Source organism: Ambystoma mexicanum, chromosome 4q, assembly GCF_040938575.1.
Source record: "Ambystoma mexicanum isolate Mex_15411 chromosome 4q, UKY_AmexF1_1, whole genome shotgun sequence".
NCBI lineage: Eukaryota > Metazoa > Chordata > Amphibia > Caudata > Ambystomatidae > Ambystoma > Ambystoma mexicanum.
The window spans coordinates 328,751,255-328,767,207 of NC_090928.1; the positions used below are offsets into that span (position 1 = coordinate 328,751,255).

The 15,953-nt window shown below is 45.5% G+C and overlaps 1 protein-coding gene across 1 annotated transcript in view; it reads left to right on the plus strand.

The window, feature by feature from the left end:
* The window catches only part of TTC27 (tetratricopeptide repeat domain 27), a 1,783,878-nt gene that overhangs the window by 1,557,633 nt on the left and 210,292 nt on the right, over positions 1 to 15,953 (plus strand). Inside the window, exon 14 of the mRNA XM_069607906.1 lies at positions 8,093 to 8,191. Coding sequence (XP_069464007.1) covers positions 8,093 to 8,191 — 99 coding nt within the window. The remainder of the gene's footprint in view (positions 1 to 8,092; positions 8,192 to 15,953) is intronic.

The following is a 15,953-nucleotide window of genomic DNA, read 5'->3' on the forward strand; positions in this document are numbered from 1 at the left end:
AGCAGCATTTTGGAGCAGCTGAAGCCGATTGGTAAGATACTGAGGCTGTTCAAAATAAAGTGAGTTGCAGTAATCGGTTGAGCTGAGCACCAGTGCGGCCACCAGTGGGCTGTGATATTTGACAGGGACAAAAGGGAGCACTTTACGTAAAGTGCGAAGCTTGAAATGTCCAGATTTACACACAGCCGACACTTGCTTTGCAGTGGATAGAGAAGATGACCTTATTACCCCCATATTTTATACTGAGGCGGCAGGCAGGGGGAACGGGCCCAGGGAAGAAGGCCAGAACTCTGATGTCCAAATGGAAAGAGGGCAGGAGGTTCCTCCATATTATTGGCATTGAGCTTTAGCCAGTTGGCCGTCATCCATGCACCCAAGTCCTCAAGGCATCTCCTCAGCCAAGCCGTAGTGTCTGAACAGGTAAGGGCCAGGCGGACCAGAATCTGCGTATAGTCCACATAAGATTAGTATCTAAATCCGTTAGAGAAAATGAGAAGAAGAGGTCTAATGTATTTATTGAATAAAATAGGAGAGAGCGCGGATGTCTGAGGGAACCCGCATGAGAGAAGTACAGATTTGGAGAGAAAAGGGGAGAGTGACACTGACTGCGAGCACTCTGCCAAAAAAGCAGAAAACCAGTCCAAGACCTGGCCAGCAATACGAGCGTCCGACAGCCGGGAGATCAAGGTGGGGGGGGTGATCAACTGTATCAAAAGCAGCAGACAGATCTAACAGTAATACTGCTCCCACCCCACCCTTATCCACCAGACGAGGAAGATCGTCCATGACAGAATTAAGAACAGATTCAGTCCCCCTCCCAGGCCGAAACCCGGACTGGAAGGCATCAAAGAACACGGACGATTCTAGAAAGGATGAAAGAGGGAATACCAGGGCCTCTAAAACCTTCATAGAAAAGGGTAAAAGAGAAATTGTACGAAAATATGCCAGCACTGCAGAGTCCAGAGATGGCTTTTTCAGCAGTGGGAGCACCAAAGTATGTTGGGAATAATGCCTTCTTCGAATTACGTATTGATAGCGGTGGAAATGTGAGAGATCAGGTCTCCTGAGATCTCTTTGAGTAGGGTTAGAGGATTGGCGTAGGCCGGGGAGGCTGATTTAAGACGTTGAATTGCTGAAAGTATGTCTTCATCAGAAAACGCGTTGGCCGGGGAGGCTGATTTAAGATGTTGAATTGCTGAAAGTATGTCTTCATCAGAAAACGGGGGAAAGGAAGACCATGTGGTGGACGGGGCAGACAGCACGAAAGAGCGCGAAACAGCAGGTGTGGGGGCGGCCACAGCTCTATTCTCATTCCTAATAGTCTGAATCTTAGAGATAAAAAAAGTCGGTTGCATAAATCCTGTGAAGGAGTTACCAGAGAGCCAGTCTTCGTCGTTGAGGAAAAGTCCTGGACAAGTTCGAACAGGGCCTTAGGTTTGTAAATAGCACTTTCTACCCTTTTACTAAAATAGGACTTTTTAGCAGCAATAATTGCTTTTTGATAGCTTGTCAGAGAATGACGAAAGATGAGTTTGGCTTCAGGTGAGTAGTCCGATCTCCATTTCCTCTGAGCCTGTCTACAGCCCAGTTTGTTTTCCCTAAGTTCATCTGAGAACCAAGGCTCAGTCATGGTGGAGTTTTGCTTTACCTAGTCAATGAGGGGCCAACTGATCAGCCACAGTAGAATAAGCTGCTTCCAGTGTGCTAAGGGAGCAGGGGCCACCTAGAGTGAGCTGCAGTTGAAGAGACGCCATTAATTCATGGTTGGTCACTTTACGCCAAGTGCGTCTGCAGGACGCGTATTTAGTCACCGTTTGAGGGTGGTCCGGTTGTGAGACAGAAAAAGAGATCAGAAAATGGTCACTTCACACAAGAAAAAATACAGAGACAACTCGTTTGGGAGCACAAATAAAATCTAAAATATTTCCCAGTTAGTGTGTCAGTTGTGCAATCAATTGAAATCTCCGACCACCTAAAGATTGGGATATTTGATTAAAAGTTCAGATACCAATTGAGGGAAATCAATGCAGAATGCAGCGTCCGCAACAGGAGGGCGGTACACTACTAAGATAGTGTGCGTCGGGGTAGGAGAGACAGAAATACGAACCAGCATATACTCCATCTTAAGCGAGAGAACTGGTATATTACATGTGGTTTTGTAAATATTCTTATGAATAACAGCCACTCCACCATCAGGGTGGGGAGAGATCGATCTGCATGAGCCGATTTATAGTTGGGAGGATGGGCTTGGACAAAAGCACGGCCCGAGGTATCCCGCAGCCAGGTCTCCATAAGAAAAAGGATATCAGGCCTTTAGGTAGACACCAAGTCGTAACAGTACATGGCATGTGCCACCAAAGTACGGGCGTTTAGCAGACCACATTGAAGGCCAGCTGCCGGAATAATGTTAGCCGGCACTGGTAATACTATAAAGCCAGCAGGCAAGTTGGTCCCACGAGGAGCCATAGATGATAGGGCGCTGCGCATCAGAGATGGCCCTGCACCGGGCTTAAAAGTATCTATACACCAACCAAGCCCGGACCGGGCACAGAAGGGCTTGCTCGAAGCGCGCTTTCGGCTTTAAGATTTAAGATATGTAGTCACCATTTGATGTAGACTATCCATCTTTTGGAAACTGTCTTAACCTCTTTGAATTTGACAGACCAAGCATGAAACATTTCATATCTTTTTTTAAAAAAAGTTAACAGACTTTTTTCATTCAATGTTTTAATAAAGGGCATATTTTTCATTGGTGTATTCTTATTATGCTTGGATTTTTCTAAGAAAAAGCCTTTTATTTTTCATAATATGTTTAACTTGAATCCTTTCTCTGAATATTCACGTTGAAAGTAATAGTGGAAATTCACATCACTGTAGTCTTAACAAAAATTAACACAGAAGACCTATTTCATAGGTTTTGATATAATTAAACATGAACTACAATGTGCCATTGATCATGGCTGCCATTAGTAATTTTGAGTGACGGTCAAAGGGAGAAGTTGAGAAAATTGTTTGCTAGTAACTTTGAGCAATTTCATATTCTTTAGGGCCTAATATTTTAACTGGCACTTGCATGTTTTCTTTGTAGATACTTTTCTCCATATGTGGATAACTCCCCCCCCCCCCCCGTTCCCTCCCTCCCAAACAGGTTGACATTATTTTATCTGCCTCCAAAACAATGGTCATTTGATTTATAACTCAGAAGCATTCAATGCATTTCTTTAACAATTGGTTTCCAAAAATGTACCGAATGCTTTAGAGGTATGCATAAGTGAAATTTGTTTGTGGCAGATAAAACCATTTTTCAACCGCCCTTTTCTGGGAACCAGATCAAAAAAGTTACATTCACTGTGACTTTTCAGCTACTGTTAACCTAAAAGAGACCTCTGCCTGTTGAAAAGTCTTGCAATTTCAAAACATCCAAATAAACCTTCTTTTTTTTTGATAACACATTTTATTGTATTTTCCGATTTAACATCATAAAACATACATTCTTCTTATAAACATACAACCTGTACGACCAGTGGAATAGTCCCTGGTCAGGTAAAAAGAAAACGAGAAGGAAAAGAAGAGAGAAGAAAAGGAGAAAAAAAAGAGAAAAGGGTCTTGCAGTGTCCGTTGTTTCTCACGCTACATGCCAGATTAGAGTACTTTTGCACATTGTGCCCCACCATCCATTGCTCAGGTTGGTGCAGTCACTGGGCTTCCTCCCATTTGTTCCATATCTTATCTGCTTTCCTCGGGCATCCCCTGGCTGCATATACACTCCTTTCCATCGCAATGCATATGTTGACGTCCGTCACCCATTGTTCGTACTGTGGCGTAGTTTCCGAACCCCATAGTTGTGCAATGTTCCTTTTAATAATTGCCGAGGTCGTCGATAAAAGAAACTTCTCATATTTAGATGCCTCTCCCTCCTCGTCTATCCCGAGCAGGAGTAGCTTTGGGTCTCTGTGTATCGTTCTCCCCAGTACCCGTTAGAGTTCATCGCAACATTTTTGCCAGTATTGTCGTATATGGTTGCAGTCCCATAGCATGTGAAAGAAGGTTCCCTCCTCCCTCTTGCATCGAAGACAGTGTGGGTCGGATGTTTTCCCCCAGCGATATAATGCCACCCTGGGGTAGTAAATCCTATGCAGAATTTTCAGTTGGACAAGTCTGGCCGAAATGGCCACCTCCCGAGGGTACATGAGGGCCCCCACCCAGTCCTCTGGTTGTATGAGTCCTAAGTCTCTTTCCCATTTGCCCTTTAGGCTGGTTAGTTCAGTGGTGGCAAAGGAAGTGATGACATTATACATGGTGGACGTTACTTTGGCCTCTGTTTGCCTATACTAGGTTTCTTTCGAGGGGAGTGCTTTCGGCCATGTCTTCACGTGCCGGGAGGTGGGCTTGTAGGGCATGTTGCATCTGCGCATAGTGGAACCGTTCAGTGCCTGGGAGGTGAAATCTGGACTCTAGGGTTTCAAAGGACACCAATTTGCCCCCTTCTACGATATCGCCCACCGTACTGATATCACGTTGTGACCATGTACCCCATCTCGGCAGCTTGTTTACCTCGGGTAGATTCCTGTTGTTCCACAGAGGCTGTAGTGGAGTGATCTTCCCCTCCCATCCCAGGAACTTGTGCGCGTCTGTCCATACTCGGGCAATGTGTGATAGCATAGATTGTGGGGCAGAGTTACGAATCGCTTTGTAAAGGAGTTCAGTTTGAGGTCTAGCGCGTTCTCTGGCACTCCCCAGTCTATTGTGTGGCAACGTGGTGTCCCCGTGCAGCAAGTCGTTGACCACTGCCATTTGACTAGCCCAGTAATAGGACTGTAGGCGGGGGAGCCCTATCCCTCCTTCCCAAATGGAGCGTTGCAGAGTACCCAGCGCAATACGTGGATGTCCGTTATTCCAGAGGAGCTTCCTCAGTGTGTTGTCTTTTTAAATTCTTTTGCCGGGATGTGTAGTGGGGCATTTTGTAGAATGTATAGGAAGCGCGGAAGAGCCATCATTTTGAACAATGCTGCCCTTCCCAGTAGGGTCAATGGGAGGGAGACCCAGTGTCTAGCATCTTCTATGAATCTGGTTGTTATCGGGTGGATATTGTTGGCCACGTACCTGCTCAGGTCGTTAGTAATTTGTATGCCAAGGTATTTAAACTGCTCGGTTTCTAAGTGGAAGGGACATTTGGCTGGTGGTATAAAAGTTGTGGTGCCTATTGGGAACAGTATTGATTTGGGCCAGTTTACTCTTAGCCCGCTGAAAGTACTGTAGCTGTCCCGTATGGCTACAATCGTGGAGCAGGCTTGGTGTGGGTCTTTTAAGTAAAGAAGCAAGTCATCCGCGTACAGGGAGACCCTATCCTCACGCCCGTCTTCCTACTGGATACCACACCAGGCCTCTGGTAGTGGTTCCACAGCCAGGGCAAATATCATGGCGGATAATGGGCATCCCTGTCTAGTTCCCTTCCCGAGCTTAAAGGTGTGCGATGGCCACCCATTCACTCTCATTTGTGCCTCGGGGGATTCATATAGGAGTTGCACCCAGCTCAGAAACTGGGGACCAAACCCCATCCAGCCCATTTTTTCCGAAATTGCCTCCCAGTACACCGAGTCGAAAGCCTTTTCGAAGTCAATCGCTAGTACAGCCAGGGGGCCTCGGGTGGTGTGTGCATTCTCTATTACAGTGTGTAGCCTATGAATGTTCATGCGGGTCGACCGTTTCGGCATAAATCCGCACAGGTCGGGGGGTGAATTAGTGTTGTGATGACCTTTTGTAAGCGGTTGGCCAGTACTTTTGCTAGTATTTTGGTCTCACTATTGATAAGTGAGATTGGTCGATATGAGCTACAGAGGTCTGGCGGTTTGTCTGCTTTAGGAATCACTATTAACGTGGCTTTGCGGAGGTCCGCCGGTAGGCGTCCTCTCTCCTTGCACTGTAGGAACATTCGCAGTAGGTGGGGGGCAATTTCATTTGTACCGAGTTTACGCCACATCTCAATCGGGAAGCCATTTGGCCCTGGTGTCTTTCCCGTCTGGAGTTCCGGCATGGCCGCTATCAGTTCCTCCTCTGTGATATCTTTCTCAACTAGAGCCTGTTGTTCAGCGCTTAGCGTGGGGAGGGCTATGTCATCTAGTACCGATCTATTGATCGGCGATGTGGGCGGCCTGTAAAGCTCCGTATAGTAGGCTGCGAAGCCCTCGGCTATGTCGCGGTCGGTCAGTAAGGGTTCAGCTCCTTCTGACAAATAAACCTCTCCTTAACCCTCCCCGCAGTTTCACCAAAGCATGGATCTCAGACTAGGTCCCATGTATTGTCCTCACACCTACCAAGGCAGATTGGCTCCCATGGACCTGGAGAGAGTTCCCAAGATATGAGACCTGTAAGGGGCGTGGAGGGCATGTTACTGACACAGACAATAAATGCGACAGCCGCTCTGCTAATGATTAAAGTGGCTTCATTAGCCTTTTGTGTGGGAAGGTGCCCACTCGGGAGGATCTACAATCACGTGTTAGCCTAATGTCCCTGATCAGAGGAAGAATATCGATTTGGATCCCAATCTTCTGGCCCCACCAACTAGAGTGGTTTATCACCGAAATGCTAGGCAATTCTCTGAACTAGGGGCCCAACAGCAACCCCACACACATGTTTCGGCATTGTTAGGCATCATCAGAGAGATTAACCTTTTTCTCGATAGGCACAGGGAGAAAATGATCCACAACAGGATTAACCTTGATTACATTAGGTAAAAGTCCCTAGTCTTTCGGTATTAGTCAGAAATATGAGAGCCCCCTCAATTGGGGATGGTCACTGCTCAAATAGATTGTTCTGTAAAAAGTTGCTCACTCAGGAGGGTCTTCAATCATTTAGCTGACATATAACTGATTTTCCCCAGCCATAATGGTCTCCATAACCTGTTCTGAAACCTTGCTCATCTGTCACTAATCCTTTCTCTCCAACACACAAACTCCTGCATGCAAGTCTCCGTAATGAAGAATGGCCTAAGACAATTTGTTAAATCCTTTCACTTTTTTTCAATATGCACTCTTTGCCTCTATGATTTTTTTCCCTAATATCAAGTGAGAAGACAAAGTATTCAGCTGGAGCTGAATAACAAATAAGTATTTGGCCAGGGCCAAATAGCATTTTTTTGGCCAAGATTTGGCCCAATACCAACTGGAAGCTGAAGTTCTGTACATAGTTATATTACACTGTTACCGGTACTATCTTAGGGCTTGCTTTTCTATTTTAATTAATGGAGATGAGAAATTATCCGTTCGCAGTCTGTGGAGTGCGGCGCCGGAAGCTTGGGGCACAAAAGGACGTGCATGAAAGCATGCTGTGCTGTGTCCCAGCTTCCAGCGCCACGCTCTGCAGATTGTGAGCCTGAGCAGGGAAGCCTGGAGTCCAGGGCACAAGCCCGCTGCAGGTAAGTGGGGGAGGGTGCGGCTGGAGGGGGGCAGAGGGTGCTGCATAGCAGCTGTGGTTTTAGGGTGGTGGGGACCCTGACAAGGAAAGGGAAGAGGGCCGGGCACAAAAGGTAACACCCGCGGGATTGCAACCTCTTGTTCTGCAATCCGTGGTGCAAATGTTTGTGTGCAGCCTATGGACATAGCCCAAAATATCGGTAGCCACATTCTGTGGCTAACTTTGATGGCCACAGAATGTGGCATGGAATGTATTCTCATTTCTGGCCCTATCATGAACCTCAAATGGCAGCCTGGTCCCACAGCCCCCAGGAACACATCACAACTAGTTCTCTGCACTTTGTTTGGTCGAATGTGGACAGAGAATTTAAGAGTGTACTACTATTGTATTCAATATGACATATAATTATCTATTGGGTAATTTGACATGGATATAGGTGTCCATTTTGAGATCGTGCTTTATAAGTTCATGTGTATCTCAAAATGTTGCATTATGTTAAAAAAATACTTTAATACTAGAAGCATGCAACATTTTTGCATATGCTATCTACGCTAGAAACGGGCGGGGAGGGCGCGAGGGGTTTAATTGGCAAGCCCCCAGTGGCATCAACATTGATGAAGTTTGTAACTGCAAAATGTAAATGCATACATGACACATCCTTGTGTTTGTTTCCTTTCAGCTGGGAGTGTGGTTCTCCCTGGGATGTGCCTACATAGCTCTAGAGGGCTACGAGGGGGCTGCCAGAGCATTTCAGCGCTGTGTCACCTTGGAACCTGATGTAGGTATTTAAATCTTCACTGATCCTGATCTACTGATTCTGGCTCTTTTCCATTCCCCTCTCCCCTCTTAAATCTAGCAGTGACTGCATGATTGTTGATCCCGAAAGATGCTTATTTTTTCCAGTGCATTGACCTGTGGTTCAACCCAAACGTACTTTCTATTTCTTTTAATTGCACTTTATTGTACTGAGCATGTCAAATGCGAGAAGACTTCATGACAGCCTCAGACATTCTTCCCACTTGTACTGTAATGTGTTTTTTTCTAAATAGTCACACTGTTTACATTTGAGTGGTTCAAGGTACGGTGACAGAGCAGCAACAGTGCAACAGCTTAAGTATTTCACCTGCTTGTCCATGACCTATTGGGCATGCTTGTTTGGAGCAACAAGTCCAATTCCCCATCAACGGAGAAAGAATTCTTTAAGCCATTCACTGAGGCATCCCTTTCAGAGCCTGCAGTTTAGGCAGCAGCTTCCTCCACGATTATTTGTTATTCGTACCTTTTTATTAAAGGTATTTTTGTGCCGACGCTGCTCGTGCCCTAATCCTTTATTTGGTGCATATTGCCCTTTTCGCCCCTGGTCACCTGCAGGTGCAGTTCCGCCTCAAAATAGGTTGTGACATTTTTGTATTCCAATTTACTTTACTTATGGGGCATGAAAGCATTTACCACCCAGAACAAGGATCAATGTTTACAGTAGTATTTCCAACTCTGTAAGCTCCTGATTTACTGAGCAGCAGTGGAATGGTGTTGGTGCTGACGGTGACATGGGTGACCCTAATGACACACCGAGGCAATGTGTCCTAAGGCTTGACATGCTTGCACTGGCATTTATTGAGCTGAAAGGTGAGTGTTTCTACCAGAAATACTGCACATAAGCAATGATATGTGACCAGACCAATCCCTACTGAGCGACTGCATTTGCAAATATTGCCTTTCAAATCCCAATGAAGTAAAATAAAGGATTGAGGAGAGGGAAGATTCAAGTAGTTACATGGACCAGGAAAGTCACAGATCGATAATACACTTTATAAATAGCTGGTGATTTGTAATGTTTTCACCCTGAAGGATTTCCTGGAGATTTTAAGTTTTACTCGATCTTCTTTAATCGTGATGCCCAGATAATCTATAGTTCTCCTTGCCCACGATCTGAAAGGTTCATGCGTTCATCCTTTTACCACATAAGAATTGATGGCACCCTTTACTCTACTAAATATTACCCCCTTAAGCCCACTAGAACTTAAGGGTTAAGGTCTGTATTGAATTGTCCTGTACATGACGTGTGGATAATCTAGATTGCATATGTAACAACTTTAATGTTTGTATCATGAATACTGCTCTTTTTTTACCCATATTTACTTACGGAAACCTCTGTGAAACCGACCTTTATCTTCTGATTTGAAGTCTCTCAGAAAAACATGGAATCTTGAGCATCAGTAGAGATGCCAGTATCACATGGAAGATGAACGGACATATAGCCTTGCCCTCGCAGTTTATCATAAAAAATGAGGTCAAAGGGAGATTTGTAGAGAAATAGGATTTCCTAAACCACCAATTCCCAGAAGGAACTATTCAAAGAATGAAGGATGGTTTTAATTGACCTTACTCTTCCTGCTCCTTCACAGCGTATTGTGATAGTTAATGTTGTGCTGCTAATCCATCATTTCTGCTTGCACATAATGGCCAGCCAGCTTGCTCTGGAGAAAATATTATATTTTAGAAGCTCAACTGTATATTGTAAAAACAAAAAATGAGAAAATGTGCGGGGAGAGAGCACTATAAAAATGAGATTGTGAGGATTACTCATGCAAAGATTTGATCAAATAGAGGTACTTAAAACTCAAGTCAACTGTTCAAGCTTGAAGTGGTTAGATATAATGGGCAGTCATATAAGTAGTGGACAACCACACAATTAATCAAAGAAATAGTAATGAAAAGGTGAAACATGATCTTTCCACCATTACCAACTATGTTTACACTTGAGACCCTCTCCGGTCCCACATTCCCATTTTATTCAAGTTGTGAGTATACAGCCTTATTAGTGTGTGCATTCTTATTCATTATTTTGCAATGACAATCGAATCATCTATTTTGATTTAATTGATGCATGACCCCAAGCCTCCATGTGTTTCACCTACTAATGGGTCTACTCTCCCATGCATGTTTTCCATGTAGACTTTTGTAGTAAAACATTTGTTCAGTGCCTTCCAACATGCTGTCGATCTCGAAGCACTAGGAAGCAAATGCACCTTGTGTCAAAGAATAAGTCATGATTTGCTTACCAGAAAGTCCCCAAATGTTAATTTCCGTAGGTAGGAGAGAAGGCGCCTCTTAATGAAAGGCTAAATAGTGCCTATTAATGAAAAGAATTGGCAGTTTTCTCTAGGGTGGAATGAAGCTAGGGTGTGAAGGATAGAGTCCTCTCGTCTTTGAACCGTGGCCCTTTGCCTACAAAAGAGCATTCCATTCACTTCTTGGAAGCAGTCAACCACCAGGGCAGACTTGAAATCTAGAAAGTGCATCTGGAGAAGGTGTGTGTGTAACTCATATGCTGTGACATAACACAATATAATGGGGCCCCCCAGCAAGCCACCCCGGTCCCTCAAAGCTCTAAGACTCAAGTGGCACAGCGAGTAGAGCGCTCGCTTTGACATCCGTGCAGAGCCTGTTAACGCAGGTTCGAATCCCGGCAGGGCCAAACTCAGCCTTTCATCCTTCCGAGGTCGATAAATGAGCACCACACACCGTGGGTAATAATAAGCAGTGCTCAGAGACCTGAGGGTTCGTAGTGCAATATAAATGCCTAATTATTATTATTATTATTATTCACTCACGCCTAATGATAGATGACCATGCTGTTGCAGCAACGTGATGCTGACTGCACTAGGTGAAAGATGTAAGGTTTTGAATCAAATTTGACATCTTACACTTAACATAGAAACAAGACAAGTGGCGCCTGGCATCCAAATGTTCGAACCGCCATTGTGCACATGCGGTAGCGTTACATTGCACATGGCAGTAGGGGAGGTAGCTTTTGGTGCCAGGTCATCTGTGGCTCCTGATGGGGCACCGGAATTGTAAATGAATATCTTTAGTAGAGGGAATTAACATCTTCCATAAATTAGAGCAAGCAAAACAAGAGAGCCTTAAGTGATGGAGGGGAAATTGGGTGTTTCTCCCAAGACAATTTTTTTAATCTGTTCCAATGGTGCATTTAACAGCATATTTTGTGTTTAGAACCTTTTGTTAAAAAGTCATACCATTTTCAATTCGTTTTTTAAGGTAATGCATGAAAAAAACATGTCAACAGTACACTAGAGCATTTGACAACATTTTCATGATGTTTGAGTTCGGAACATATGCCAGCAATCCCTTTGCAAGTCATTGTTATGCAGCTTTGCCCACAATATAATATCCCACAATTTCCAGTGTAAATCATTTCATGAAGCTGATTGTATAATAAATCCCAGCATTCCTAGTGTAAAGCACTTTTATTTTGTGGCCTCAATCTATGGCATCACTTTAAATAATGTATATGAAGCTATGAACACAAGCTAGTCATGTATGGTCACTGTAAATCACATTGATGAATCCACATCACAATTCTTTTCCAAAATTCTCAGTGTTGCAAATTGTATGATGTTTCACAAACATTATAAGACAGCATTGTCGTGATCAATAACTTGCATGCTCTTGCTGCCAAACACACGGATGCATTGTGCACACCAACTGTAAGAGTGCAGAAATAAGACTGACATGGAGGGGGTCATAGTTTTGGCTTTAAACTTGTATTAGAAGATATCTAAAAGGAAAAGAATACCCTATCTTGACCTAACTCTAAGAGGGGTTTCCCTGCCTCAACTGAAATAACTAGTGTCAGAATGTCTGAAGTAAAATGTCCCAATGTCCAGTGTGTCCGGATTCCCATTTGTGGATGCAGAGCAGTGTCCACCTCTGTCAGGGTTACTCACTGCCCATTGGATAGTGGCTCAAGATAGCAACAACTAAACCCGGCAGGCGTGACTTATTGATTGCGTCCCTTTTCTTAACCCCAATCCGGATCACCAACACAGGAGCTATGTGGGGTGACAACAAGGAAGGGTTTAGTAACCAGACTAATTGTGTTTTTATACAATAAAGTACTCAGAGTTCTGATCATGAGAGAACAGTAACAGGATTACCTGTGATCACCTTGTGTCTTTCTTGAACTAATCCATTGAGGTATTGTCTTGTTATAGCACCAGAGTACTCCTCTCTTTTTGGAGGAGCTGTATTACAGAGAACTGAAGTAATGCAACGGTAGGAGTTGAATGATATGCATTAGCAAAGCACTCCATAATGGCATCACTGTTTTAACAAAAAATGATCAGAGGATTGCATATATAGTAGAAGGTGTATACTGAGATCTCAAATGGCAAACTCCACTGAGTAAATGAAATATCGGTGCACCAAAGCAGAATGAGCGTAGGACATGAAAACAAGTATAATTTGGATTTTTGTATTTCATTAAATTTATGTAGCGTTTTAATCCAAAACGCTTTACAAGAGGAACAAGCAAGATACAACACGCATTAAATAACAAATTGAATCAAACCAGAAAACAGTACAAGAATCAATTTACATATTGAGGAGGATTGGTGACAGTAAAAAGGGTTCAAGGTGTGAGAGGGAGTAAGAGGTATGAGTAGTGGTAAAAGCAGACGTAAGAGAGGAAGCAAACAGTGAAAGGGAGAAGAATGGAAGCAATAAGAATTAGAGATGCTGGAAGTAGGGTAGGGTAGGGTAGGAGGGAGTAGAGTGGAAGGGTTTGGGAGGTGAATGGAAGAGATAAGATTTTAGAGAGGTGCGGAAGGTAGGGTAGGAGGGAATAGAGCGGATAGAGAGGGGGAGGCGGTTCCAGTGGAAAGGACCGAGCAGTTGGAAAGAGCGGTAGGGGGAAGGGACGCAGGGTGGAGGAGGAAGAGAGAGTAGGAAGAGATCAGCAGATAATAATACAAATAATGAAATAAGAAACCAAATTACATGAAATGTGGCAGTAGCCACTCCTGTCTTACCTGGCTAAATACCTAATCTGGGTATTGGTCAAAGAGGAATGGTCGGATCGTTGTATCTAGCAGTTGCGAGTCACCGTGGGCTAGAAGACCCATTTGTTTTGTGCGCGTGGTAGAGCATAGTCTTCCCCCGGTGTCCATTAGACCAGTACGTCCAGATCTGAATGTATCCTACTTGGTGGCCATATTGGGCAACGCTAAACTTGTGTTACCATTTCGTTCCTCCAAACGCTGCTCACCGGGAGATGGATGAAAAGGAATATCTAACAGCCAAGAAATCGAATAGCCATAACGGGGAGTCCAATTTGGAGTGGGACGGCCTGACCGGAGTCCTAACAAAGCGTCAAAATCCTAAATATGTCCCCAACACACTAATATAACTAAATCGCAGTGATGTCTTCTTAGTCTTGAGGGATGACTCCCTTCCCCTGGAAAAGGGCAGTAGCTAGCTTTGTACTGTTCCCTGTGTGGTCTCAGCTACTCCCCAGCTGTTGGGGGGAATGTCCTACTTCCCCAACTTTTCTCAGGCTTCCGCTTCAACTCCACAATTGGTGGGGGAATGTCTCCCTTCTCCCAGCTTTTCTCAGGCTGTAATACGGTTCTCTGGGTTCCCAGACGCTGGTTGGCAGCCCTGGTTCCTTCTCACCAGGCACTTCTCCGAAGAAGAGTAGCCTGGAGGCTTCCCAGGCCGTGATGGGTCCTAACCCTGGCGGGCAGACCTGGTTTCCTCTCACCAGGTACTGCAGCGAAAAGGATTGACCTGTGGGCTTCCCAGACTGTGGTGGGAGATACAGGCCTGGTTCACTAACCTGCCAAGCACTGTAAGAATTGCTCAACAAGTCCCAGTTCTTTTCATGTGGTTGCAAGTCCCACACTCACAAATCCGACCTTAGTTTGGCTTTCCCAAGACTTAGTTCACTCTCCTGCCATGCTGTAGTACAGCTCAGTGTACTTCTTTTCTTCCCTTTACTTGTATTTTGGTCCCAGACACTTTTTTCCAAATTGTCCCTCAACTTGCTTGAGCCACCACCATTTTTCCCGACTACCAGTGTACCTCTTTCTGCAGGCTGCACGGTTGTCAACTCACTGGCGGTCTCTAGGCTCATTTGGGAGACTCCGGTGCCTTCTCAGAGCTTCCCCTGCTCTGCGCGGCTAAGCAATCCTTCATTCTGGGCAAGCGTGGCTTTCAGCTCCCACACCTCATGGGTCTCCGGGGCGCCCAGCAGTCTAGTTCACTCACGGGTTGTGTGGTCCTGGTGTGCTGGACCACCCTCTGGCTCTCTCCTCTTCTCCTTGGCGTCCCGGTTAAAGTTGGGTAACTGTGGGAAGGGGGTTTAGGGTCATTGCATTGGTGGAAATACTGTGTTCTCCTGTTGTGGTTGTCACTGGTCCCAAATGGGGTTTCCCCTCCCATGAGATCTTCCTGGTGAGTAGCACCCCCAGATGGACTATCTGGTAGTGGCCTCACAATAGGCAGATAAGGGAGAACACGCCTAGATTTGAGAATCCTGTATAGTGGGAGAAAGGCCTAGTTTTCAACAGTTCAATAGGTAGATAAGGGAGAACGCACCTAGATTTGAGAATCCTGTATAGTGGGGGAAAGGCCTAGGTTTCACAATACAATGTTTTTAAATAGTTTGTGTTCACAGCGGATTTCCTACAGCGTGTGATAGATGTGCAGCTTTGGTGTAATGATTGCAAGCGTTGGAGGTGTAAGGTGGGTGAATGTTATTGTGGTTATTAGTACCAGTGATTGTGCCTACCTTGTCCATTGTTGCTGGTAGACGGCAGTCTGTTTCTCGTTTTGCACGTCTGGATACTGTTGCGAGCTGCTACTGCTGGTAGCGGGTGGAATTATGCCTTGGTAACCACCTAGATGAGTAGGAGGCCAGCAGGTAACAGGTTGACTGGAACTTGGGGAAATAGGCAGAGCTTGCTACAGCACCCATGGGAACTTGTTGGGAGCACTGCTGGTTCTGTACCTTGGGCTTATAGTTCAGGAGAGACTGGGTTGTAGGGGGCAACGGGGAAGTTTGCTTATATATGTGGATGAAGATTGAGGGGGTAGGTGGCACTTTAGGCTGGGTTGTTAGTGGGTGGCTACTTCCCCTGCTGACACTTGCAGACACGGTTTTGAGCCACCACTTTTTGAGCCGCCCCTTGCCTTGGGCCCTTAGCCGAAGGGCTGCACAGGCAGATGGGCTGCCCTGGGAGGATGTTTTAAGAGTGTCTACTGACCAATCAGAGGAGGGGGGAGGGGGGAGAGAGGAGGGAACAGGGCTGAGATCAGGGAGAGGGAGAAACACTGCACCGCGCACGGAGCGCACAACAATTTAAAAGACAGCAAAGTTGGCAAATAAGCAGCAGGCTATGGGGGTACTGCGTTACCCCTGGAAAACATGAGAAGTGCTGGGCCTGCACGAGCGCAGGGCCTGGAGCCCCACTGAGAAGGGCTCAAGCAACGGCCCAATCAGAGGAGGGGCATGGGGAAGTAGGAGGGAACAGGGCTGATATCAGGAAGGGGGAGCAACACTGCACCACGCACGGAGCGCAAAACAATTTAAAATACAGCTAAGGTGGCAAATGAGCAGGAGGCTATCGGGAGTATTGCCTTACCCCTGGAAAACATGAGAAGTGCTGGGCCTGCGGGAGCGCAGGGCCTGGAGCTTTGCTGAGAAGGGCTCGAGCAATGGCCCAATCAGAGGAGGG